At 40.6% G+C, this 26,733-nt stretch overlaps 1 protein-coding gene across 6 annotated transcripts; it reads right to left on the bottom strand.

The window, feature by feature from the left end:
• Positions 1-10,340: 10,340 nt before the first annotated feature.
• LOC147854353 (uncharacterized) lies at positions 10,341-26,234 on the bottom strand. Of its 6 annotated transcripts, none has more exons than XM_087330909.1 (3): positions 26,054-26,202; positions 25,076-25,156; positions 10,341-10,751 (listed from the first exon to the last, which is right to left on the bottom strand). In XM_087330909.1, exons 1-3 carry the CDS (start codon positions 26,103-26,105, stop codon positions 10,702-10,704), a joined length of 183 nt encoding a protein of 60 aa, XP_087187035.1. In that variant the 5' UTR covers positions 26,106-26,202; the 3' UTR covers positions 10,341-10,701. The 6 variants fall into 6 exon arrangements, with proteins under 6 accessions (XP_087187035.1, XP_087187034.1, XP_087187033.1 ...); XM_087330908.1 differs by lacking the exon at positions 10,341-10,751 and adding an exon at positions 10,819-11,279 and having other exon boundaries at positions 26,054-26,225; XM_087330907.1 differs by lacking the exon at positions 10,341-10,751 and adding an exon at positions 23,109-23,489 and having other exon boundaries at positions 26,054-26,234.
• Between the last annotated feature and the right edge of the window lie 499 nt (positions 26,235-26,733).

Below are 26,733 nucleotides of genomic sequence, written 5' to 3'. Positions count from 1 at the left end.
TTGGCAATTCAAATACCATGATGGATTACTCTTCTTTAAAGAACTTTTGTTTGTTCCTAATGGTTCTTGCCGCCTTCGAGTAGTACAAAACTGTCATGACACATATACAGCTAGGCCTTTTGGTAGTACTAAAACATTACATTTAGTACAACGAACATTCTGGTGGCCCTGTATGCGACAATTTGTCGAGGATTTTGTTCGGACTTGTGATACATGTTGCAGAGCGAAAATGCCAAGGCATCATCCATATGGTTTATTAGAACCATTACCAATTCCAAGCAAGCCGTGGCAATCCATTGCTCTAGACTTCATCACAGATCTTCCAGTCTCTAAGGGGTTCAATGCGATTCTAATGGTGGTCGATCGATATACGAAGATGGCTCATTTCTTGCCATGTACTAAGGAGATCTCCAGTGAAGACACTGCCGAAATTGTCATGCGTGAAGTATGTCGGCATCATGGACTTCCCGATAGTATCATCAGCGACCGTGGACCCCAGTTCGTGTCAAAATTCTGGAAGCACCTTTTTAACATGCTCAAGGTCACTTGTAACCTCTCCTCCGGCTACCACCCACAAACCGACGGCCAAGCTGAACGAACAAATCAAACGTTGGAGCAATATCTGCGGTGCTTTCTCAGCTATCATCAAGATGACTAGGCAAATATTCTTCACTTCGCCAAATTTGCCTATAACAACTCTATCCACGCATCCACTAAAGTTACGCCATTTCATGCTTATACGGGATGTCACCCCCAGTGGAGTGTACTTGAAACCCCAGAGGTATCCACAAATCCGTGCGCGGAGGATCGTTTGGAGCAGTTACGCAAGATACAAGCGGATTTATCTACTCATCTCCAGCAAGCTCAACAAACACACAAGGTCTACACGGATCGTCATCGACTTCCATCCAGTTTTAATATTGGAGATCGGGTGTGGCTGCTACGACGACACATCAAGACTACTCGTCCATGTGAGAAGTTAGATTATCGGAGATTAGGTCCTTTCTGTATTATTGGACAGATTAATGATGTCACTTTTTGTCTTGATCTACCTCCTCAACTTCGGATACATCCGGTGTTTCATAGTTCTCTCCTCGAACCCTACCACGAGAGCACCATCCCAGGACATCTTATTCAACCTCCACCCCCGATCGAGCTTGAAGATGGGCCGGAGTACGAGTTCGTAACAAGCTCTACTATCTAGTCGATTGGCTAGGCTATAGCCCCAGCGAACGTACTTGGGAACCGATCGAGAATGTGACCAATGCTCGTGCTCTTCTTGAAGACTTCCATCGTCAATATCCACACAAACCAGGTCCTCAATCCAAGACGACTCGTGACACTCGTCATTTTAAAGGGGGGATAGTGTCATGATATGGCAAGACTCGAACCCATGACCTTAGGTTATATGGGTTGAGCTCTTGACCATTAGACCATCTGTTGTAATACATAGGATATTATTTTCATTTACATTTTATTATAGGAAATTAGTGTATATTCCAGATTTCTCTGGAACATTCTAGAAGCTTCAAGATTACTCCTAAAAACACTATAAAAGAGGGCACTAGGCATTATGTTGAACCAAATTGGTTCAACACCAGTCTTAAGCCTTTTAGCCACCATTGTATATTCTCTTCATATAATACATATCTTTCTTATCATCACTCTCTCTCTCTCTCTCTCTCAATCTCTCTCTTTCTCTCTGTCTGGCTCACTTCTTCCTTCTCTCGAAGAAGTTCCACACCTCTCATAGTACTAATCCTTCGTTTAGTACTAATTCCTTCTCTGTCTCAATATTGTTCATTGTTGGGATTACGGTCTCTTTCGGATGGGATGGTCGGATATCGGAGATGAATGCCGACAAGCCCGGTTTCGGTTTCGGAACCGGATGATGAAGACCCCGGCTTCGGAGCCGGATGACGAATGTACCCGGAGCGAGATCCGGATGCGGGGACATATCTGTGAATATGTTTGCCAAGGGCCCTTGAGGCTATAGTTGTAAATAGCCCCAAAGTCATATGTGTATAAATATGACTTAGGGCAAACAGTTTTGATGTTGCTACTCATTTTTCTGTTTTTCCACTCAAGAGGAGTGAAGAGAGAGCAGCCGTGAGAGAGATAGAGCGTGAGAGAGGAGGAGGTTGATGCCTCTGTGTATTTCCGCCGCCTGTGGCGAGGACAACGAGCTCAAGGTCGTCGCCTTGCAGCTCGCCATTGTATATTTCTCTGTGCATAGTTTTGGTTTGGAGTCTTGTACTCCCGTGGTTTTTTCCCGTCTAGGGTTTTCCACGTTAATCCCTGTGTATTCGTGTTCTTTCTTTGTGGTTCCTATTTTCTGCTGCATTGATTCGTGCTTACTCGGTTGTGGCCGAGTGGTGAAGGTTAATCAGAGCGTCGATTACTCTACAAACTGGTATCAGAGCGACTGCTGCAGAAAATGGAAGGCGGCGGCAGCGGGCAGCCGGGGATGATGGTGCTGAATGCGCAGAATTACGCCGACTGGAAGATCAAGATGGAGGATCTTCTGATTGTTCGGGACCTGTACGAACCGATCGACAGGTCGGAAATACCGAAGGGGGTACTTGAGTCGGAATGGAGGCTTCTGAACCGGAAAGCCGTAGCAACCATTCGGCAATACGTAGACGTGAGCGTTCTACAACATGTGGCGAACGACACCAACGCATATGAGATGTGGCGGAAGCTGTCGGGCCTCTACGAGAGGAAGAATGCATTGAACCGGACCTCCCTGATGAGGAAGATAGTGAACCTCAAGTACCGGGACGGCGAGAGTATGGTGGAACACGTAAGCACGTTCATGGGATTCGTGAACCAGCTTGCGGCGATCAAGTTCCCGTTGGAGGATGCAATGCAAGCCATCATCCTGATGTGTACATTGCCGGAAAGTTGGGAGAACTTGGTGGTGACTCTCAGCACCTCCTGCACCGAAGATAACTTGTCCCTACAAACGGTAAAGACAAGTATTTTGAACGAAGAAGCGCGTCGGAGAGATAAAGAACCGGCCTCCGATCCGAAGATGTTGTTTACCGAATCGGATCGGGGAAGACAACGGAACCAGAGTCCGCAAAGACGGGAGAAGTCGGGGACCCGGTCGCAGTCAAGAGGAAGACCCACATGCTTCCACTGTGGGAAGCCGGGGCACTTCCGAAAGAATTGTCGGCATTACCGAAAAGACAACGGAGCCGACGACACCGATTCGAAGAAGTCTTCGGAACGGAACGGTGCTTACCGGGGAGCCACGGACCGGAATGGTTCGGATCGGCGAGGGCAGGACAGGAAAGGAACGACGGCACTCGCGGCAAGTGAGGAAGAAATCATGCTCATCACCGAAGAAGGTGAGCTAAACATTGCCGGCGATGAGACGACCTGGGTGGTCGATTCCGGAGCGTCGTTCCACCTGACCCCGGAAAGAAGATACTTCTCATCCTACACAGCCGGTGAGCATGGCTGTGTTCGGATGGGAAATGAAGGTACGTGCCGGATCGCCGGCATAGGAGACGTGTGGTTGACAACCTCGACCGGATGTAAAATGCTGTTGAAGGATGTCCGACACGTTCCGGAGGTTCGATTGAACCTGATTTCGGCCGGGAGGCTAGACGATGAAGGCTACACAGGTAGCATCCGGAACGGCGTAATGAAGTTCAGCAAGGGGAGCCTGATAGTGGCTCGGGCCCGAAAAGTCAACACACTGTACCTGATGAATGCCCGGTTATGTCCGGAAGAGCTGAATGTGGCAGCCGACACTGCCGGTGAGCTGTGGCACAAAAGACTGTGCCACATGAGTGAGAAGGGGATGAAGAGGCTTGCAGAAGACAACCTTATTCCAGTGAAGCATGTGCACCTGGAGAAGTGCACCGATTGCCTGGCCGGTAAGCAGAACCGAACCTCCTTCCACTCAAGGCCACCGACAAGACGTAGCGCACCATTGGAGTTGGTGCACACCGATGTGTGTCAGGTAGAAACGAAGTCACATGGCGGAGCCCAGTACTTCGTAACATTCATAGATGATCATAGCCGAAGACTGTGGACGGCACCGATGAAGACAAAGGACCAAGTGTTGTCCGTCTTCAAAGAACTCCACGCGAGAGTGGAAAGAGAATCCGGCAAGAAGCTGAAAGCGATACGAGCGGATAACGGAGGGGAATACCCGGGACAGTTCCATGAGTACTGTCGCTCGAAGGGAATCCGGCTCGAGTTTACTGTGCCGAAGACGCCGGAACTGAACGGGCTGGCCGAGAGGATGAACCGGACCATAATGGAGAGGGTCCGGAGTATGCTGGCGCATGCGAAATTACCCAAGGGGTTTTGGGCTGAGGCAATGTCGACGGCGACATATGTGATAAACCGATCACCCTCAGTACCTTTGGACGGAGACACGCCGCAGAGAGTGTGGACCGGTAGGGAAGTATCCTACCGGCATCTGAAGGTGTTCGGGTGTCTCGCATACGTGCATGTGGCAAAGGACCGGAGAGGAAAGCTAGATCCAAAGACCCGGCCATGCATATTCCTCGGTTACGGCGATGACGAGTTCGGCTACCGAGTATGGGACCCGGTCGACAAGAAGATATTCCGGAGTCGTGATATCATCTTCATGGAGAACAAGACACTCGCCGACTGGGAGTCGGAGAAGAAGATGAAGAGCTCCAAGTCGACCGGTGAGGATCAACTCTACGAGGAGCAGTCCCGACCGGCAAGGGACCGGTTAGCACTCGAGGATCCGGCCGAAGACGGTGAAGAAACAGAACCGGCCGAAGAAGATGAAAATGATACCGGAACCGGCCCCGATCCCGAAATGGATTCGGATGAAGAAGAATCGGAAGAACCGGTCACCGAAGCTCCGGAACGGAGATATCCTCTAAGAGAGAGAAGGGCCCCCCGGAGATTTCCGGAACCAGAGCACCTGTTGCTAACCGATGAGGGGGAGCCGGAGAGCTTTGAAGAAGCAAAGCATGACACCCAGAGCCGCAGGTGGTTGAGTGCCATGCAGGACGAGATGGATTCCCTGCATGAGAACCACACATATGAACTTGTGGAGTTGCCGAAAGGAAAGCGGGCACTTCGAAACAAGTGGGTGTTCAAGCTGAAACCGGGAGATGCCGGAAACCCCCCGAGATACAAAGCCAGGATCGTGGTGAAGGAGTTTCAGCAAAAGAAGGGCGTTGACTTCGACGAGATATTTGCCCCGGTAGTGAAAATGACCTCCATCCGGACGGTGCTGAGCATAGCGGCAAGCATGGACCTCGAGGTAGAACAGATGGACGTGAAGACGGCATTCCTTCACGGTGACCTCGAAGAAGAGATCTACATGCAGCAACCGGAAGGATTCGAGAAGAAAGGGAAGGAGCACCTGGTATGCCGGTTGAAGAAGAGCCTTTACGGACTGAAGCAGGCTCCCCGGCAATGGTACCGGAAGTTCGACTCCTTCATGACCGACGAAGGGTACCTCAAAACGCAGTCCGACCACTGCGTGTTTGTGAAGAAGTTCGAAGGAGGAGACTTTCTAATACTCCTCCTGTACGTGGACGACATGTTGATCGTCGGACGAGACCAGGTCAAGATACGGATGCTGAAGAAGGCTCTTCACCGAACCTTCTCAATGAAGGACTTGGGTCCGGCGAGACAAATACTAGGGATGCACATCATCCGGGACCGGAGCAAGAAGCAGTTGTGGCTGTCACAGGAAAAGTACGTGACAAAGGTGCTTAAACGGTTCAATATGTCGGAAGCAAGACCAGTCGGATCGACCCTCCCGGCAAACTGCAAGCTGTCCAACAAGCAAAGTCCCAAGACAAAGGCTGAAAAGGAGGATATGATGAAAGTGCCGTATGCCTCAGCCGTCGGGAGCTTGATGTACGCCATGGTGTGTACGAGACCGGACATAGGATATGCAGTCGGAGTGGTGAGCCGGTACATGAGCAATCCCGGCAAAGAGCATTGGAACGCGGCCAAGTGGATACTCCGATACCTGAAGGGCACGGCAAACGTGTGCCTCCGATTCGGCTCCGGTAAGCCCGAACTCGACGGCTTTACCGATTCGGATATGTCGGCTGATGCAGATACCAGCCGGTCCACATCAGGGTATGTGATGACGTATGCAGGGGGAGCGGTTTCATGGCAGTCGAGGCTGCAGAAGACGGTTGCGTTGTCAACCACGGAGGCGGAGTACATGGCGGCTGTTGAAGCCGGCAAGGAAATAATATGGATGAAGGACTTCATTAGAGAGCTCGGTATCCGACAGGAGGAGTACCGACTCTACTGCGACAGTCAGAGTGCAATCCACCTTGCGAAGAACGCGGCCTATCACTCCCGGACGAAGCACATCCAACGAAGATATCACTGGATCCGGGAAAGGATAGAAGACAAGGAGTTCGTGCTGACGAAGGTCCACACGGACGAGAACGGGTCGGATATGCTGACCAAGGTGCTCACACCCGACAAGCTGGAAGCATGCCGGAAGAGGATCGGATTGGAGAGACATCCCATGCCGAAGTGAAGGGGGAGTTTGTTGGGATTACGGTCTCTTTCGGATGGGATGGTCGGATATCGGAGATGAATGCCGACAAGCCCAGTTTCGGTTTCGGAACCGGATGATGAAGACCCCGGCTTCGGAGCCGGATGACGAATGTACCCGGAGCGAGATCCGGATGCGGGGACATATCTGTGAATATGTTTGCCAAGGGCCCTTGAGGCTATAGTTGTAAATAGCCCCAAAGTCATATGTGTATAAATATGACTTAGGGCAAACAGTTTTGATGTTGCTACTCATTTTTCTGTTTTTCCACTCAAGAGGAGTGAAGAGAGAGCAGCCGTGAGAGAGATAGAGCGTGAGAGAGGAGGAGGTCGACGCCTCTGTGTATTTCCGCCGCCTGTGGCGAGGACAACGAGCTCAAGGTCGTCGCCTTGCAGCTCGCCATTGTATATTTCTCTGTGCATAGTTTTGGTTTGGAGTCTTGTACTCCCGTGGTTTTTTCCCGTCTAGGGTTTTCCACGTTAATCCCTGTGTATTCGTGTTCTTTCTTTGTGGTTCCTATTTTCTGCTGCATTGATTCGTGCTTACTCGGTTGTGGCCGAGTGGTGAAGGTTAATCGGAGCGTCGATTACTCTACATTCATGACAGCAACCAACCATCACTCTGTTGAGCACAGAGGCAGAATACAAGGGCGCGGTAATGGCCGCATGTGAAGTCGTATGGCTCAAAAGGATACTCAAGGATCTGGGCGTACCCATCAAGGATCTGACTTCCCTTTACTGCGACAACATGAGCAGTATCTATCTGGCTCGGAACCCGGTGTTCCACGTGCGGACAAAGCACATTGAAGTGTACTATTACTTCATCCGAGAGCGCGTTGTAGTTGGCGATGTTGACCTACGACACATTAGCACCAATCTTCAAACGGCCGACATCTTCACTAAAGCCTTAGGAGCCGACAAGCTATGGCAATTCATGATTGATCTCGGATTGACAATCCCTGACCTGCCAAGCTTGAGGGGGAGTACTGAAGACACTACGCAATAACGCGTGGATTCCGCAACCGCGCAACGAAGCCGCTAAGAAAGACGCAAGCCGAAGCACAGACTTCACAACTACGCACAACGCAAGCTGGAGCACGGATTCCGCAACTCCGCATAAATGCGAGCCGACGCGAGTCAACGCGGACTCCGGAACGCGAGTCGAAGCGGATTTCGGATACCATCTGAAACCAAGCCGACTTGAGCTTGAGGGGGCATGTTGAGAATCAAGCTCAACTTGGTCTAGTGTGTGAACTCACCTTGAGAGTGAATAGACACTCCAACGGTCAAGAGTCACCATTATGTCACCACTTTGTATTCTAGCATTTAGTATGAGTCATAGAATCATATTTTATGACACATAACTTATGAGATTTCACATTCCCCATGCTCCATGAGTCTTGTAGTTAATGAAGAGAGAGGGTGACTATATAAAGCACCCTCCTCCCACCTTGTATAATGTTGAGTCTTTCTCCTTTGTTAATATACTTTACATTACGTATTCTTTGTGTCTTACTCCTTGTCTCTCCCACACACACACTCTCTCTCTCATACACACACACAGCTCATATCTATTCCGCTGCACAGAATCCATCGCTTGATTCTTTACACCATGAGAATAGATTCGATGTCTTGAGCCAATTAGAGGATGTGTTAAACGAGTAAGTCAGGCCAAAATAGGAGCCATTTGGTTGGACAAGCCTAGATATGTAGAGTTAGTTCCTAGTTGTGGTTCCATTTCATCAAATCAAGTTAGTCGAGTTTTTTCTGCACAAGTTGAGCTTAGCACATCTATTTGTCATCGACTCCTAGCCTCTGCCCTCTTAGATTCTAGAGCCAACTCTTGTTTCATGGATCGTGAGTTTGCATTGACAGAAAACATCCTCTTGAATAGCCTCCCTAACCTAGTATCCGTAGAAGTCATCGATGGCCGTCCCATAACATCAAGTGATATAGTTGAAGAGTCTGAGCCAATTCGTGTAGTTCTTGGTGATTTGGCAAGCATAATCTCTTTCAACATTATTCGTAGTCCAAAACACCCATTAGTTCTAGGTCTCTCTTGGTTTGAAGTACATAACCCGAAGATTGATTGGATGAAAAGAACAATTGAGGAATCCCAAGAAAAAAGAACTACATCCACATCCCTCAACACTCCAATATTTGATACTAGATCCCATAAGTTATCAACCATCTCTCTCCATCAGTTACGTGAGGAAGGGGGGAATGAGGACATGTTCATATTTGCAATCGTAGCAACTCCGTCAAACCCATCACCCATCTTACTGGAGCCGGACGTCCAATTACCAAAAAAATAAAAAGAGTTTTCAAACGTCTTTGATAAGGTGAAGGCAAATACACTACCAGAGCATAGGCCATACGACTGCCCTATTGACTTACAACCATGGAAAGAACTTGCCATGGGGGCCAATTTATAATCTCTCACCGGTAGAGCTAGAGACTTTGCGGGAATATATTGATGAGAATCTGGCAAACGGATTCATCCGACATTCTAGAACCCCTCCTGTTGCACCTATCTCTTCGATTAGCCGTGGATTATCGAGGGCTGAACAAAGTGACTATCTAGAATAGATATGCTCTACCATTGATCTCAAACCTTTTGGAACGTCTTAGTGGAGCAAAATATTTCACAAATTTGGATCTTCGCAGTGCATACAATCTAGTATGGATTCGTCCAGGGGATGAATGGAAAACTGCTTTTCGCACTCATTATGGACATTTTGAGTATACCGTGATGCCATTCGATCTCACAAATGTGCCTACAGTGTTCCAGCATATGGCGAATGATATTTTTCGAGATTTTCTCGATCTTCACTATAGTTTACCTGGACGACATTTTGATCTACTCGAAGTTTGAAGAGGAGCATGATAAACATGTTCGTCAGGTATTACGTCGACTACGAGAATATGGTCTCTGCGCAAAATTAGAAAAGTGTAGTTTCGACCAGAATCAAGTGGAGTTTTTGGGGCATGTTGTATCATCAACTCCCGGGGGCTCCACTATATATAAAGAGGTTATATCACGTGCATTCGCGACACCTTTTATAAACCCCTTATACGTATGTTTTTTACTATTTTAGATACCCTTCTATAAAAATACGGTTAATAAAAATACCCCTTAGTGCCAATATATATATTGACAACAACTCATTTTAAAGCCCTTACATAGAAGACACATGTATGTTTTATACATGTGTGTATGTATGTATTATATTGTATTGCATATGTTGTATATATTTTATGTATGTATATGTTTTGTGTGTGTTCATATGTATGTATTGTATTCCATATTTATTTATGTATATATTATATTGTATGTGTGGTATATCTTAGTTGTATAACATGTGTGTATGTATCTATGTGTTATGTGTGTGTGTAGGTGTTCGTGTCTATTTGCACCTAAATCATAGATATTCTTTTACTAATAAAGACTCAAGAGTTCATTATTTGGTTTGATAGTTATTCTATATTTAAACTTTATGAAATTAACAATCATCATTAATACCTCATCACTACAAGAAGTTCCTTCAAATGCTCAATAACTTCTCACATCACAACATTATTTAACGAGGAAGAGATTAATAAATGACTGATTCAATATGTGAAGCTTATCAAGCATATATGTGCTACATGGGTCAAGCCACATTTACCATACATATCAAGCACACTATTGGCAATACAACATCTCTTTCTAATACACCTTTTCCTTAGATTATATAGTTTGCAACAAACAAACACATGCAAAACCAACTTGCTATAATAATGGCGTACCTACGGTTCAAATAATGTTTCAAACAAACAACAATTCATTAGATGAGAGGAAAGTAATATATTACAACACATGCAATGATTTATTTATCAATCTCCTTCCTTTACAACAAGTAGAAATGAGGACCTTGCATTCTCCTAATGATGTAGCACCAAGAAAGATGAATACAATGTTAGGTGATGATAAAATTCCATAGACACGGTTAGTGAAGGTTAAAGTGGGTGGGATTCGATGAATAAACACCCACTTGGCTTTAGAAATGTTCCTAATAAATGTCAACCTCCAAATCCAAAAAGTCATGAAAGGAATGAAGACCATCCATACTTACAAAACAAAAGGCAATCATAGGAAGAAATGCATGCTTCGACCTCCCTTGATAGTTAGCCTCAAAACAAACTCATGGTATGAGAGCCTTGATGGTGCATTCTTAGCATAACTGCACCACCAAAATAAAAACTAGTTAGATGTGAAGCCTAGTCTCAGGTATTGAAAGCTCCATATCCTTAAATACAAAGATATCATATAGAAAAGCAATTAAGCACAACGAATCTTTGATGGAGATATCCAATTAACTCAACATCTCCATCACCACACATAGTACATGAATATTTGTTGTTGTGCTCTCTTATAAATAACCCATTATTTTTCTTCCATTTGAAATAATGAAAAAAAAACAAATATTTAAAGAAAAAACTTCAAACAAATGGGACAAAACTCCCATATTAGTTAAAAACGAGTTTTAAGAGAAAAAATTTGGAATAAGAAAAATATTATCTCCCTCCATACTTTCCTTTCCAACCATTTCATTCTTATTTTTGCATACTTCTCTAATAGAAAGAAAGACAGATCATAAGCAAAACCCCTAGTCATAATAGTGAATTTTGTCGTCTTTTTGTTTCACTTTGACAACAACTCATCATGAGCTCCCCATGAGGCTTCTCAAGACCAAACCAACTCTTCTTGCCTGTGAAATGACAATAGTAACTACACAAATTAACATGTAAAAAAAGAACATGATATGGAATGCTACCTATGCATGTGTGCATGCATTCATACATGCATACAAATAGACACATACAAACACAACCATGCATATGCAAATACACATGCACACATATGAATATGGTAAAAAATTGATATGGTATTAAACCAATAACCCTCGAAAAGTGGTTTGGATCCTAATGGCCACAAATTCTCGCCTTCTTGTAGCTCATCCTACACATCCTTGCTTGCCAAAGGAGGGCCACTTCGAAGAGGTCGATCACACTCATGGCTCCTTCTCTCGTGCTCTCTTGCTCTCTTTGCTTTCTTTTCCTCTCTCTCTCTCTCTCTCAAACCAAAGCAACAAACTTACTATTGATAACTCCAAAATGTAAACATACATACATCCATGTCATGAAGAAAAAACCCTTATAAATAAATTCTCAATAGCCACCTTTTCTAAGCAACTAGACTCAATAAAGTGGAAAAAGGCCGAATACAAAATGCAAACAAAAAGACATTATTTCTACTCTAATAGTTGAATTAATTAATTATAATCAAACAATGAGAATCCCATATCATCATCGCTTTCTTCTTGTTTCTCTTTTACTTCTTCCTTCTCTTCTACAATAGGAGCACCACCACTACCCCCTCCCCCACCCCCAATCGATGTTATTGCTCCACTAGACACAAAGTTGCCCTTCCTCCACCGCCAATGGTTACCTGGAAGACCAATCCAAAAGCGCCAAGAGAGAGAGAGAGCTTCATAAGCAAGTGCTAAAGATTGAAGGAAGAATCAGCGGATCCCTCAAGGAAACCTCCATCCTCAGAAGCAAGGTGTTGCTTAGCACTCCAAGAGCCGTCGTCACTTCTGCCGATGAAGGTGAAGACGACCATTGATACAAGTAAACCTTGTCTCTCTCTATCTCGTTCCTCTGTGAGAAAAAGGAAGAGACGAAGTTAATAAAGATGAATTGGATCGAGTGGTTCAAGTCAGATCGTCCTCGATTCCGCTCGGATTGTCGACCACTCTCTTTCCTCTTGATCGACCAAAAGTCGAAAACATTATGATTGACTTTTCTGTAGGGGGTGCAAAAATCGCCTGGTCGATTGGTTCTCGACTTCAACTGATGTCGGTCTCCCCTCGTTTTCATCAACTTGTTCTTTTGATCGACTGAGTTCAGTGGTGCCTCCACACTCGCCAACAAGCTCGACAAGAGGGTAAGGGCTTTCACTTCTTTGAAGTTAATCCCTTGGGAGGAGAGTTCAGACAACACCCGTCTGAAGGTGTTGATGTGGGAGGTTGCAGGATCCGACTCTCTCATCTTCATATTGAATAGTTGTCGAATCAATATGAGTTTCAACAAGGACTTCTTTTCGTACACTGCTTACAACTTCTCCCATAACGAGAAGGTTGTCGTCTCATTGGCCATATTGAAGTAGACATTCTCGGCCAGATGCATTCGGATGGTGCATTTGTCTTTTGATGATCAACATATCTTGCATCACCTCCTTCCATAGGGCAAAGTTTTTGTTGTCGAACTTTCAGATTTCAACTCCTATACCAGATGTTGAAGCCATATTTTGTTTTGAAAGCGCGAATTTTGACTGACTTGATCTTTTCCTTCAGTTGCTACTGAACAACAAGTTCGCTCAGATACCACTTGTGAGCATATATGCGCGGAAGAACGTTTGAGGACCTGTCGATTATGCACATCAAACAACATACACAAATATGTAGCTAAACGAGTAGATAGACAAGAAGTTAAGCTTAAATGGTGATTCTCATTATGCTCTGTTTTTCTCTCATTCAGAGACTCAAGATACAAGATGATCAAGCAGATAAAAGAATTCTAAGTTACAATGTTAGGTTATTGCTTATATACTAAGCCCTAACTATTTGGACATGTTCACACACTAAGATACAAAATGGAAGGAGTCACCCCTTTATGCTAACATGTTGATCCAACCATACAAAATCCGTATGGTATGTCAATAATCAATAATATGTATTTGTTGAGAGATCAAGCTCAACTTAGTTTAGTTAGTTAGTCAACCATGTAACTTTGTAGTTACCTAGATAGAATCTAATTAGAAATGTTTACTATAACACCTTAAATAGGACCTTGTACTTAAGTGGGATATTCTAGATCCTCCACTCCTAAGTACATTTAATATAGGACTTACACTTTTGTACCTATATTATCCTCACACATGTGCACCCTTACACATGAGATCTATATATACCTCATTGTAGGTATTTTTGTATTTGATGATGATAATGCTAATTTAATATAGTTACTCATCCCCCATCTTGTGGTGTTCATAAGTGTATCTTTCTCTCTCTCTTCCTCTCACACATACACACATATCACTTAATCTTCCGCTTATCAACTAATCACATAATTAGGTACTAATTAACCCTTAATTACTTACCTAATTCTTAACATGGTATCAGAGCGTGTGGTTTAACACATCCACTAAGCCCATCTTCCTCTTCGTAATTGTGTGTTCGAGATGCCGACGACAAAATCCGGCTATCTGCCACCGTAGTGCTGCTACGTAGCACGAGTAAGTGATCGAGCGAAGGAAATCGAAAAAGTAAGACACTACATTAAAATGAACACACAAATGGGTAGCTTGCTCCCCAGTGAAAAGCTAGACCGAAGCAATTTTTTATCTTGGGAGTACAAGATGACCCAATACCTTGTCGGCCAAGGGTATTGGAGCTACATCAATGGCGCACAAGAAAATCGACACGACTCAAAGAACGTCAACTACGCAACATGGGAGCAAGCGACGAGTTGAGTCATGTATTGCTTGACAACATATGTTCACGACCACATGTTTAGCCACATTCGAGACGCCAAGACGCCTAAAGAAGCGTGGGCGAACTTAAAGAAAATGTTCATCGCTAACACAACCACCAAAAAGCTTCAACTTCGACAAGAGTTGAACAACATTCAGCAAAAAGACATGTTCGTGTCAGACTACACCGTCAAGATCAAGAGCATTTGCGATTCGCTTGGCTCCATCAAAATAAATGTCGACAAAGACAAGATGGTTCAAGTATGCTTGGGCAACCTCACACAACGATTTGACTCGTTAAGGACGGCAATCTTGGCGAGGGAAAACCCTCCGTTCTTCGACCTTTAATCAATGTTAATGGTTGAAGAGAACCACGTCCAAACAAAAACCAAGACATCGCAAGGACAAATGTTCTTCTCGAATTCGGATGGTGGCCGAGAATGAAGTTGAGGTGGAAGACGAGGTCGACTCGACCCATCACACGAAGGTAACTCAAACCTTCGACAACAATACGGAATCCATCGAGGGACCTTCGGAAGAAGGGGTAGCTTCCATGCCGAACAAGGTCGGAAAATGTGACCCATTGCTTGCAACTATTGCGACAAAATCGACCACCGAGAAGACGAGTGTCGGAGAAAGAGAAGCAAGTCGGTTTCGACAACTCGACAACTCACAAACTATGCCAACAACTCCAAATACAACGACTACGGTGGTCAATTCGTGATGAGACATAGTTTGTGAGTTTAGGGTTTAGGGTTTAGGGTTTAACGAGGACCTCCAACTCGAAAGACGTGTGGTTCGTCGATTCCGGCGCCTCACATCACATGACTTCCCACGAAGAGTGTGGTTCAATGACTTGCGTACACCGAATCGACCCAGCTTCATAGAGACAAGAGACGACACCACACATCCCATTCGACACATCGGCAATGTCCCATTCGAGAAAGTAGGCAAGCAAACTTGCATCAAGAATGTCTTGCATGTGCCCACAATAACGAAGAATTTGGTCTCTAACATTTGAGTCGAAATGAGTCAACTGAGTATGCGAAGCATGTCAACTTGACAAACAACATCGACGCTCATTCCCAAAGGAGAGCTACGCAAGCAAAGGCCTCCTTGACATCATACACTCGGATGTATGGGGACCGGCTCAAACGTCGGCAATCGATGGATGTCGATTCTACGTCACCTTCATTAACAACTACTCGCACTACATGTGGATCTTCCCGATGAAGAAGAAGAGTGAAGTGTTCTCCCACTTCCAACAGCTCAAGGGGCAAGTCGAAAAAGAATTCGGTCGACACATTCGATGCCTACGATCGGATGGAGGGAAGGAGTACTTCTCTGATGAATTCATATCCTACCTCCAAAGTGAAGGCATTCAAAGAGAATTCTCATGCTGACACACACCCCAACAAAATGGAATAACCGAAAGCAAGAATCGGCAAATGCTAGAGGTAGCACGTGCCATGATGCATGAGAAGCACATGTCGAACTTCTATTGGGTCGAAGCGGCATCCACGATCGTCTATCTCATGAATCGATACACCATCAATGGAGTGCATGAGCTAACTCCATATGAGCTCCTCGTCGAAAGGAAGTCAATCCTGTCGCACCTCAAGGTGTTCGGATGCATTGCGAATGTACACATCCCGAATGAAAGCCGACACAAGTCTGACGCGAAGTCAGAGGAATGTATCCTCATAGGATACTCATTCGAGAAGAAGGCATACAATTGCTATAGCGCTTCGACCCAAGCGGTTCGGGTGAGTCATGACGTAGTCTTCGACAAATCAACATCTTGGTATAAGCCCGATTTGACTCCACCCGAACCGACCGAGGAAGAGTTGAACGTCAACTCGATGGATGATATTCCGCCAAGCCCTTCACCAAAGGACCGTCCAAGCTCTATCGAGCTAAGTGGACCACACAAGCCTTCAAGCCTTTCAAGCATGTCGCGGTTAAGTCCGAAATTGGACAAAGGCACAAGTAAGATGCCCAAATACGAAGTCGACCATCCCAACGACAATGATTCAGATCTAACACGTTCGCGTTCACAAGTGAAAGGATCGCGCATAAATGGAAGGATAAGGAATATTTTAATTGATTTTAGTACTTTTTCAATGATTTTACAAAACACATTGATACCACTATCATACATTCTCAAATATATTATGAAAAAGGTTAAAAATCCATTATTTTCGTGATTTAGAAATAAATAGATAAAGAGGAATTTAAAAAACTTACATTCTCAATTTATATCACAAACTTTACAACCAATGTTATTTTATAAGAAACGCTTTTTATAGAAATCATAAGAAATCAAAACACATGCTTTTATATTACTCGATTTGTTACAAGCGGATTGTAGTTACACTTAATAACCAAAAATACATTCATAATCACTCCTTTACGAAGAATCACTACTATAGCTAATATGCAATAACAATTCCTCCTCGTCATCCTCGGATGTACCAATCAATGCATTAACTTCGTCATAAACCAAATGGTTTGACTCTAAATTATATGTAGCAGATCTCGTTTGCCTTTGACTCGAGCCATCTTGTAGACCTGGTAATTTTTCTTTTATTATATCTATTGTTGACTTCCTTAATCATCTAGCTTTTGTAAGCATGAAGTCGTACACTCTAATATCCACATTAGAGATATCAAGGGTCGAGGTGTTACAAATATTTCGTTTCCTCTTCTTACCCCCTCTTGTCATTGGGCATTCAATAATCTCCAATGTATACTTACCCGTAAAAGCATTTGCACTTCTAGTGTTGTACCAATGAACTATTATAGACTTGATCGTGTTTTCTATTTCATGCATTAGCACTTCTAAAATTTTACCAACCCAAATTTGGTGGCCTTGTGAGTTCCCATCAATAAGTGTTGCAATCAACATCCCCGGCGCGAGCTCTTGCAAATTGCCTTACCATCTAGCTTCAGCTGCTTTGGTCATCCTTGGTCCCACATAAATGTCTCTTTGTTTTAGATGGACCAAACTTTCATTAATCGCATTTGTTGGTTGCTCCGGAGTTTTATTTACACAATCATGTTGTACCGACCATGTGAATGGTGTTTCCAAATTTCAATTATCACCAAATACATAATGGTCTATAATTCCTTTCTAATCACTAAAAAATACATCTCACCATGACGTGTCTTGTTGTGCGGCATATTTCTTTGCGACCTCAATATGCTTTCTTTTTTCTTCTAAGGTTTGGAGCCATAATTGTTTTTGTTCCGATACCAAGTCACTATGCAACTGTCCTTTCTTCTCAATTGGCATTTGTTTAGCTCCATAGACAATTGTACTCGACATACAAAGTAAGAACTAGTAACCACCTTCAAGTTCTACTCAATTGGAAAGTGGAATAAGAAGGATCAACAACATCGAGAGGCATCATCAACAAAGAAACTCCTTCTATACTCCACTCTCTTCTTTCCTCCACCTCTCTTCCCTCATTCTTTTATAAACAATCCTTCATATTCGCATCCAACCCATTGTAACATGATTCTTATATTATAAAAGAATCTATTATATTGATATAAACTAATATTTTCTTTCATCTACTTGTCTTATGTGTAAATCTTGATTGTGCTTATTTGTTTATGTGTCTTGTGACAATGGAGCCTTTCAGGCTACAAAGGCATTCAAACCTACATGTCTTATATGTTATCATCATTTGTGCTTATTTGTTTGTGTCTTGTGACAAGGGAGCATTTCGAGCTTGCCCATGCACCTCTCCTTTCACAAAGACATTCAAACTTACGTGTCTTACGTGTTAGTGTAAATCTTGCTTGTGTTCATGCAACTTGTGGCAAGGGAGTGTTCGGGCTTGCCATGCCCCTCTCCTTTCACAAAGGCGTTTGAAATTGTCTCTCGTGTGTAAACCTTGCTTGTGTGTTCGTGAGACTTGTGGCAAGGGAGCGTTCGAGCTTGCCCATGCACCTCTCTTTTCAGAAAGGCGTTCGAAATTGTGTCTCTCGTGTGTAAACCTTGCTTGTGTGTTCGTGCAACTTGTGGCAAGGGAGCGTTCGGGCTTGCCCATGCACCTCTCCTTTCACAAAGGCGTCCGAAATTGTCTCTCGTATGTAAACCTTGCTTGTGTGTTCGCGTGTTTTGTAACAAGGGAGCGTTCAAATGATACTCGAATGGAAGATTTGTTGCGCATGGAAGATATAATACTCGAATGATACTTTGATCCCCGTACATTTGTCGGACACTAGTTGCATATGTGAGCCGAGGTAAATGTCTTGCTCATCACTAGCCATCGAAAAGTAGTATCGCCTTAATTCTCACAACTTTGATTTTCCAATCATAAACATACAACCACGAGCACATGTTTTGTTGACATCAAATCCAATTTGTTTATCTGATGTCACCAAGTTAAATTTGGCCAGAAGAACTCTACGTGGGATTCTTCTAATATGCATAAGGCTTCCAAATTTCTCTTCTTACATAGAAGTTGGGGTAACGTCGTTACAATCCAATTCTTTGTTGTCACCATCACCCATGATCTTCGATGTTTCATTGGCACTACCTTCATTCTCTATATCTTTATTAATATCGTATTCTTCAATAGAAAACTCTTCACATGTGTCATTATTTACATGTGTTTTAGGTGAAGATGAGCTCAAACAATACTCTTCGATTGAAATGGGTGAGTTTGTCGACTGACAATATTCTTCAATAGAAAATGGTTAGTTTATCGACAGACAATACTCTTCAATAGAAAAAACGAAGAGTCTAATGACAAACAATATTCTTTAATCGAGAACGGTGAGTCTTCACTCATGGCTTAAGGTCCACATAGAGCTCTTCAATTATCTGCTTGGGCTAATATAAAAAATGATAAACTCCTCTCTAAACATAAGCTCCCTCAATATAATGTTTATATTATTTAATATTATAATAATACAATAAAGAAAGATATTATTTTTAATATAATAATTATATTCAACATATTAATAACTACTTAAACTAGTCCGTATAAAGTCCATAAATTATATTTTATACTTTATTAATCCTATAGTATATAATTTAAATTAAATTTCTTTTATCTATCAAGTATAATATTACTAAATATATGGAGGCAAAAAATGTAAGTTTAATCTCAATCATTAGAGCAATAATATTCTCTACGTGTAGGCCTACTTGGTACTCCTAAACATTAAGTATATAGTATACATATATTATATACATTCAATTTTTAAATATATATATATTGCATACATTTATAATAATTACAAAGCCATATATATGTTGGTTTAAATTTAAAATCATTTGTTAATTTATGGCATCATATTTAATATAAAACTTCTCAATCATTGGTTCATTTATGCCCACCATTTTAAATATAAGCCTTTTTCAATTATTAATTAATTCATGACCACGATCTTTATTATAAAACATTAGAGAGCCATAAAAATGTTGTGAGTATTTAATCATTGGTTCATTCATGAACTTTATATTTAATAATGCACATTAAAGATTCATAAAGATTTTGGTTAGACTATTCAATTATTATTTTATTAATGACCTTTAAAGACAATAAAAAATAATCATTAATATGTTAGTTTGAGTATTTAATATTTGATTAATTCATGAACATCATTTAATTAAAACTTATTAAAGCATCAAATTATATTGGTTTTAATACCCAATCATTGGTACAATCAAGCTTATGTATTAAATAAAGTGTATTAAGGTCTAAAAAAAAAGTGTACTAAGGTCAAAGAAAGTCTCTCTTAAGTGTAACTAACTAACCTAAAGCTTAACAACCATAGTTAAAGTAACCACAATGGTCAATCCCTAGAAATAGGAAGACCCCCTCATTTCGCGATCAGTCACACGGAGAACAGAGCACATAAAGCACATAGCCCAGAGCACATAGCACCAATCGCCATTTCCCCGTTAGCATCTACCACGACAATAATGTCTTTTAAGAAGAGCGCACGCCAAGATACCAAGTAAGCGCCTAACTGTACGGTCACTTTTTTAAAAATATGTTTTTAAATCACTAAAAGTCGATACATGGTATCAAGTTCCTTTTTAGAGGTCTCTATTATCATGGGGAACTCGATACATCATATCAAGTTCTTGTATAAAGTGGGAGTTCTTATATAAAACCCTCACTTTAAACATAAACTTAATACATTGTATCAAGTTCCCATTATAATAGAGACCTCTAAAAAGGAACTCGATACCCTTTATTGAGTTCTAGTGATTTAAAAAACATATTTTTTTTTAAAATATTCATACAATTAGACGCTTAACAAATATCTTGGCGCTCGCTCTTCTTAAAAAAAACAAAATTATTGTGATAGATACTAAGGAGATTACTATTGGTGTTATATGCTCTAGACTCTACGTGCTGTAAACTCTTTTTTCTCTATGTGCTCTTTTCTACGCGTCATTGATCGCGAAATGAGAGGGGTCTTCCTATTTATAAGGATTGACCATTGTGGTTAAAGTAATCATGGTTAGTAAACTTTAGATTAGTTAATTAGACTTAAAATAAAGTTCCTTTCACCTTAATACACTTTTTTTTAGACCTTAATACACTTTATTTAATACATAATCTTAAATGTACCAATGATTTGGTATTAAAACTAATATAATTATGATGCTCTAATAAATTTTTAATTAAATGATGTTCATAAATTAATTAATGATTATTTTATATTTTTTATTACCTTAAAGGCCATGAATAAAACAATTATTAAATAATCTAACCAAAATATTCATGAGTCGCTAATTACATTATAACATATGAAGTTCATGAATAAACCAATGATTGAATACTCATAACAATATTTTTATGACTCTCTAATGTTTTGTATTAAAGATAGTGATCATGATTTAATCAATAATTGAAAAAGACTTTTATTTAAAATGGTGGGCATGATTGAACCAATAATTGAGAAGTTTTATATTAAATATAAGTGCTATTAATTAAAAAATAATTTTAAATTTAAACCAACATATATATGACTTTTTAATTATTGTAAATATAATATATATATATATATATATTGAAAGCATAGAATGAACCATACGTATCATACGCGCATTCGCATTCGCGTTTGATTCAATAAAACGTGAATGGTAAATCAACTAAAAGTTGGATTGGTTTGACACGTTTGATTGGATTAACTATGGTCTATATTATGGGCTAAATTTGCAATGTAAACAAATAAAAAAAAGAAAAAAAAAAGGAGCACGTATTTTTCCCCTTTCAAATGTGTACGTTTTCAAACGTTTGAATGCCTCCACGAACACGAATATTACGTTCTATGATTGAAAGTATATATAATATATGTATACTATATATTTAATGTTTTTGAGTACCAAGTAGTCCTACACGTAGAGAATATTATTGCCCTAATGATTAGGATTAAACTTACATATTTTTGTCTCCATATATTTAGTAATATTATACTATAAGATTAATAAGGTATAAAATATAATTTATGGACTTTATACTAACTACTTTATACTTTTTAGAGTACCAAGTAAACCTACACGAGGAGAATATTATTGCCCTAATGATAAAGATTAAACTTACATATTTTGGCCTCCATATATTTAGTAATATTATACTTGATGGATAAAGTAATTTTAATTTAAATTATATATTATACGATTAATAACGTATAAAATATAATTTATGGACTTTATACTGACTAGTTTAAGTAGTTATTAATATGTTGAATAAAATTATTATATTACAAATAATATATTTCTTTATTGTATTATTATAATATTAAATAATATAGACATTATATTGAGGGAGCTTATGTTTAGAGAGGAATAACATTATGTCTTTCTTTGTACCCTTGACAAAAAGTATTGAACCTTTCATCAATCTCCATGATCCACTCTCAAAAGTGATGTTATATTCATGTACAACATCCATCAGTGAACAACAGAAAATTGATTCTTTTTAATGCTAGGAACATTTCTGACATCACATGATACAAGTTTTTGACTATTATTGAGAGGCAAATGCAAAGTGCCTATACGATTAATAACGTATAAAATATAATTTATGGACTTTATACTGACTAGTTTAAGTAGTTATTAATATGTTGAATAAAATTATTATATTACAAATAATATATTTCTTTATTGTATTATTATAATATTAAATAATATAGACATTATATTGAGGGAGCTTATGTTTAGAGAGGAATAACATTATGTCTTTCTTTGTACCCTTGACAAAAAGTATTGAACCTTTCATCAATCTCCATGATCCACTCTCAAAAGTGATGTTATATTCATGTACAACATCCATCAGTGAACAACAGAAAATTGATTCTTTTTAATGCTAGGAACATTTCTGACATCACATGATACAAGTTTTTGACTATTATTGAGAGGCAAATGCAAAGTGCCTATACCATCAATTGTGCAAGCTTGATTATTGCCTACATAGCCTTTGCCATAGTTTTCCACGTGAGAAATGGTAAAAACAATCCCCAACAAGAGTCACGTTGAATGAGGCACCTAAATCTACATTCAAATCTAATTCATTGAATCATTAACAATAAGCAATGTATCAATCATCTGCCATTTAATGATCTGCATACTGTGCACATGGAGTGTGGAAGCATAATTTGAAGACAATGTAGTACACAAAATTTCCCTTGCATCAAATAGGTCTTCAATAACCACATTAGAGACCAAATTGGCCTTTTCTTTGCCCTTAGGGCTATTTGTACCTTGAAGACTCTTCTCTGTTGTGCCCTTCCCATTGGCATTCTTCCTAAGTTCAAATTCTTTCTTAAGTGCAATCAAGCTCCTTCTAGCCTTTCCTACCACACTGATAACATGTGTCATCAAACTATTTACTTTAGCTTTTGCTCCAGTTTCTTTGTTGTATGTTACCCTTCTCTGATCCTCTAACAATAAGAGTTGAAGAATTGCCTTCAACATTTGCTTCCCATCTGATTTTTTATAATTAAGGGTCGACCTTGTAAGTCCGTTACATGCAAGATTGGGGTTATTCAATTATGAAACCATCAAGGTTCCCCAAGAATTAAGCAATGTCATAAGCAATAAAATAGCATTCAATTTGTATTCGAAGGGAGATAGACTTGAACCTTGTAACTTGGATATTGTACTTATAAATACATTAATGTTATTTAATAGGTATTCCTCAGCTTTCTGCCTCTCCTTTGTTTGCGACGTATAGACTCAACATTGGGGATCGACCACTTGCCTAAGCCCGGAAACTGAACCTCTCTATCGCAGAGTTTGACTTCTGCCTTACGGGTCTTATGATGCAACATATAATGTTAATCGACTTGCCCAACGGTCTCTCCCAAACATGTGTAGTGGTAAGACCCTTGAGATCTACCAAAATTGCATCTGACACATATATTTAAAGTATGTAATTGCTTTCTTGTTAAGGGTGACAACAAGCATTATCTGTCATGCCGTTTATTTTACAGCTACTCTTGCACCATCGCAATCTTTCAGAAATAATATTTCTTCCATCCCATTTTTCCAAAGGTCAAAACCTTTGCCATCAAAACTCTTTATCCCAAAGAGAATCTCAATATCAGTAGATCTAAAAGCCATTGACATAAACCCCACAAACAAACAGAATCAATTTCTGAAATATTTAATTTTTGGCATAATTCTTGCAAACACATGGCTCAGTAATGAGAAGAGCCTTTGCAAGTCAAATTTGAAAAACTGTAATCTTCTACAAATTTTCAGGTTTTTTTTAATGAATTCTATAGCTGTAAATCTTTAAAAAATGAACAAAAATGCCCACTTTTCTGTGCACAGACTTGTAAAATCAGATTTTGGACCCCACAACAGCATAAAAAAAACTCGTAAGAAAAAGTCGAACCAATTCTCTTGCATAAATGCACTCTTCCACTTGATTTGTAAGTAAATTTCAGGTTCAATTCTAAACATTACTGTTAAAATCTGTATACAACATTTCACACATGATGAAGTTTAGACGCTCTACATTCCTCGTATCTGCAAGGCTGTATACAGATTTTAACACTAATCTAAGTGGTGAGCCTAGAAAAACCAAGCGAATGAGAGAAAGAGATGGCAAAAGCAACTTGGGAGAGATTTAGACAGCTCACCGAAGTTTTAGTCTCAAATCTAGGGTTTTGGGACATCATTTTATTAAAGTGGTCACTTTGGCCACTTGAGCAGTGTGAAGAGATCAAGAATGTTCAAGTGGCCCAAGGGCCAAAAGACCAAACTATAATCCTTGTACGAGTAAAATCTCTCTAGAAAGGTCCACAAAGGAGCTACAGGAGGAAAGGTTAGAATAGAATGTACATCCTTTCCCCCCAGCATGTTCATAGCATATCGATGAATCATGTAGACATTTGTAATTTGTATACTTGATTTTATTTTATTTGAAGTCAATAATACCTAGGGTGTGGGCACAAGACAAGGGTCCTCTACTTTGGAAGTCTTCAAATTGATTCCCTGTTTGTATTTGAATTATGAAAGACTGACGGATATGGTTTGTGATGAGATGCTTTCAACTGTAAGGATGTGAGAGCCAAAGGGTTCTGAATCGCCTGATTCAAGCATCTAGTGCATCAACAAACATGGTATGGAATCAACCTCTCAACACAACATGAAGTATAAAAGTAGCAGTTAACTACTGTTGGGGAAATAGGTGTCCTCATTCACAACTGGCATGGTGGACCTTGACAACATATTATAGAACATCGTTGCCCTTGATAACATATTAAGGATACAAACATAGTTGACCTTGATAACATATTATAGAGACAAACGTAGTTGACCCTCATAACAAGCATTCATGAATTGTGGTCATGATATGAAACTAAACATAGAACCTAACCCATTAAAAACAGATTTCATGAGGGACAAAAGACAAATCTAAAGGCACTTATTATGGTATACGATTCATCCTCACATTGAGACATATAACATAAGCGAGAAAACAATACCTTCTCTTTCATGGCTTTGTGGGTATGAACCCAATAATTTACTTCGAGCATCAGTTGGAGGAAAAGTTTGCAAATCTCTCTCTGCAAAAAGCCAACACAAATATTAACAAGCCCTCTATGTAGTGCCCTCCCACAACAGTATTATTACCCTGGTCATACATTCAAACATCATGTTTTTGCCAATAAATGTGCATTTCCATCACATAATTTGATAGATAGCATATACTTCACACAGTAGTAACGTTTTACGTTCCAAGTTCAGAAACTAAGATCCATGGGTAGTTACACCTTCAGATTCTAGTAAGCCCCATTGCATTGAAACTGTTCATGCATAGATAATTCATTAAAATTTTGAATCAATATAAGAAAAGACAGTATATATGAAGAATATCTTTGAAGAGGCAGCCAAGCTTACGAGGTATGGGCGTTCTCATTATGCAAAGCATGTACAAGTTGCTCAAATATCATAGTGTATAAACATCCACGTCCACTCCACCAGTAACTCATCATGACGGTTTTACCACATGAAAAATATAATAACTAGAATTTCTTTTTTACGGGTCTCAAATCCTACAAACGTCACAAAAGAGATAAAACTAATCCTTATCTTCAAGTGTTGACGATCACAAAATCCTCACGATTTAGATTGTTACTGATTATATATGCTTTCTCTGGAGAGTATTCCAGATTTAGATTGTTACTGATTATATATGCTTTCTCTGGAGAGTATTCCAGAAGCGACATACATTCCCACGGTTCTTGAGCCAAGAAAAACATTTGTGGAGACAAGAATTGCAACGACTTTCAACCATACAGAAAAGGATGACTTGCGGGCAGCTTAAATCATTGAAGAAGCATTACAAGCACGTAGATACAGTCATATAAATAAATGGAAGAATCAACGCTAATACATATATCAACCAGAAAAGGAAGGTTTGAACATCTACATCAAGAAAAGAATGGAAGGGAAGCATGTACCTTGAAAAGGAAAAAGCATGGGATCAGCATCAGCATAGCTGGGATCTGCCATGGTTGATCGGCGGGCGAAAACCCTAGATTCTCTGCGGGAGACGATGCAAAGAGAGAGAATTCATGGAGGAGAAGGCCTCTGTGGGGAAGCAGGTTTTGGTCTTGCATCTGTCCGTTTCACACTTGTCCGCCCGCCCATCCGTCCGTCCAACCGGACAAAACCCATCCATCCCCACTCTTGTGTTGTCTCTTCCCTGTGTGCATGAAAAGACATCTATCTATGTGTGCATCAAAAGACATCTATCTATCTATTGTCTGTGATCACATACATACATACATACATACATACATAACATACATCCATACATACTTAACATACATACATACATCTGCTTTGTCAGTGGTATCTATCTGCTTGGTGTCACTCGAGTGATTTCCTTTTAACCTTATGAGCTTCCGCGTTAAGGAAAATGAGTTTTAATGGCACATTCGAATCGGCCCCATCGATCCGTCGTTTGCAGTATGAATGCACTGATATGAAATGAAACGAAGTGACGAATTGCGGTTCGTGAACTTTGTGGTGGATAATAGGAATGTGTTGCCGATGGATTTTTTGAAGATACGTGGGGTTTGTGAATGTGTTGATGGAATGGTGACTTTGAGCATTTATTGCATAGGATCTTGGAATA

Source organism: Azolla caroliniana, unplaced genomic scaffold (assembly GCF_043228905.1).
Source record: "Azolla caroliniana isolate FFs.n. ecotype wild unplaced genomic scaffold, voAzoCaro1.0.p SCAF_15, whole genome shotgun sequence".
Lineage (NCBI taxonomy): Eukaryota > Viridiplantae > Streptophyta > Polypodiopsida > Salviniales > Salviniaceae > Azolla > Azolla caroliniana.
The sequence above is the reverse complement of the archived record's forward strand: the minus strand, read 5'-3'. Positions and strand labels throughout refer to the sequence as shown.